General features: G+C 51.0%; 1 protein-coding gene across 1 annotated transcript; it reads right to left on the bottom strand.

Annotated features, from left to right (window-relative positions):
- Positions 1-312: 312 nt before the first annotated feature.
- LOC115808101 (pentraxin fusion protein-like) lies at positions 313-1252 on the bottom strand. Its single transcript, XM_030769369.1, has 2 exons — positions 1198-1252; positions 313-929 (listed from the first exon to the last, which is right to left on the bottom strand). The coding sequence occupies exons 1-2, from the start codon at positions 1250-1252 to the stop codon at positions 313-315; spliced, it is 672 nt and encodes a 223-aa protein (XP_030625229.1).
- Positions 1253-1262: the final 10 nt, after the last annotated feature.

The following is a 1262-nucleotide window of genomic DNA, read 5'->3' as shown; positions in this document are numbered from 1 at the left end:
GTGTGATGAGTGTGTGTGTGGGGGGTGTGTGATGAGTGTGTGTGTTTGTGTGTTGAGTGTGTGTGTGTGGGGCGTGGTGAGTGTGTGTGTATGGGAGGTGTGATGAGTGTGTGTGTGGGGTGTGTTGAATGTGTGGAGTGTGGTGAGTGTGTGTGTAGAGTGTGGTGAGTGTGTGTGGTTGTGTGTTGAGTGTGTGTGTGTGGGGCGTGGTGAGTGTGTGTGTTTGTGTGTTGAGTGTGTGTATGGGAGGTGTGATGAGTGTGTGTGTAGAGTGTGGTGAGTGTGTGTGTAGAGTGTGATGAGTGTGTGCAGTCAGTCATCGGGCACCACCATCACATTGCCATGGATCTCATACTCTATGGAGCGCCAGTCAAACACGTTTCCCCTGGGCACACGCTGTACATGGTTAAAGTACAAATCTTTAATCTGACTGCCTGACAGGACATAATCCCACATGTTCACCTCCGTAATCTCTCCAGCAAAACTCTGCACAGCCTCGAAGTCTCCCAGGTGTTTGTCGGGGTCCTGTCCCAGCAGTGCGGTGCCGCGGGGGCGGATGGTGTGACCCGGTTTGTAAAGCTGAAACGCGCTTCGCCGCCCATCCACCCAGAACGCAGCCAGGCCTGAGCGGGAGGCCCAGGTGAGGCACAGATGGGTTCGGAAGGTGGAGAGGGGAGGCAGGTGGAAAAACGCTCCATCTCCGCTCAGGTAAAACGAAACGCGTCCATCCTTCTCCCTCCACACGTTCAGCTCGTCATAGTCGGGCGTGCGGTAAGCGAAGAGGATGATTTGGCGTTCTCCCTGCAGCTCCGTGGCGATGCGCATGCAGAGTGTGAAGGAGGACAAGCCCAAAGGCTTCTGAGGAGTTAACTTCACAAAACTGAAGTCTGTCTCATATGGGAACAGCAGAACCTTTCCACCTAAACCCACTGACACACACACACACACACACACACACACACACACACAGACACACACACAAAAAATACACATACACACACAAAAGCAAACTATTGCTGGTGAAACACCTTATAGTCCACAATTAATTAATGATGATGGGGCACCAACTTGATGCATGGATGGATGAATGGATGGATGGATGAATGGATGGATGGATAGAGTACCTGTTGGATTGATTGACTTATTGATTAAGGAGGTAATGACTTGGCTGACTGTATAATTGATAATATTGATTACCTTCAGCTGAGGCCAGAGACAGCACACAGCACAGACACACAGTCAGAGTCAACATCTTCCCCTGT

This window comes from Chanos chanos, chromosome 3 (assembly GCF_902362185.1).
Source record: "Chanos chanos chromosome 3, fChaCha1.1, whole genome shotgun sequence".
Classification (NCBI taxonomy): domain Eukaryota; kingdom Metazoa; phylum Chordata; class Actinopteri; order Gonorynchiformes; family Chanidae; genus Chanos; species Chanos chanos.
The sequence above is the reverse complement of the archived record's forward strand: the minus strand, read 5'-3'. Positions and strand labels throughout refer to the sequence as shown.

Coding starts and splice junctions, on each gene's coding strand:
- LOC115808101 (XM_030769369.1), bottom strand. CDS start 1,252: ATGTTGACTCTGACTGTGTGTCTGTGCTGTGTGCTGTCTCTGGCCTCA. Junction 930..1,197: donor GTCTCTGGCCTCAGCTGAAG/GTAATCAATATT, acceptor TGTGTGTGTCAG/TGGGTTTAGGTGGAAAGGTT.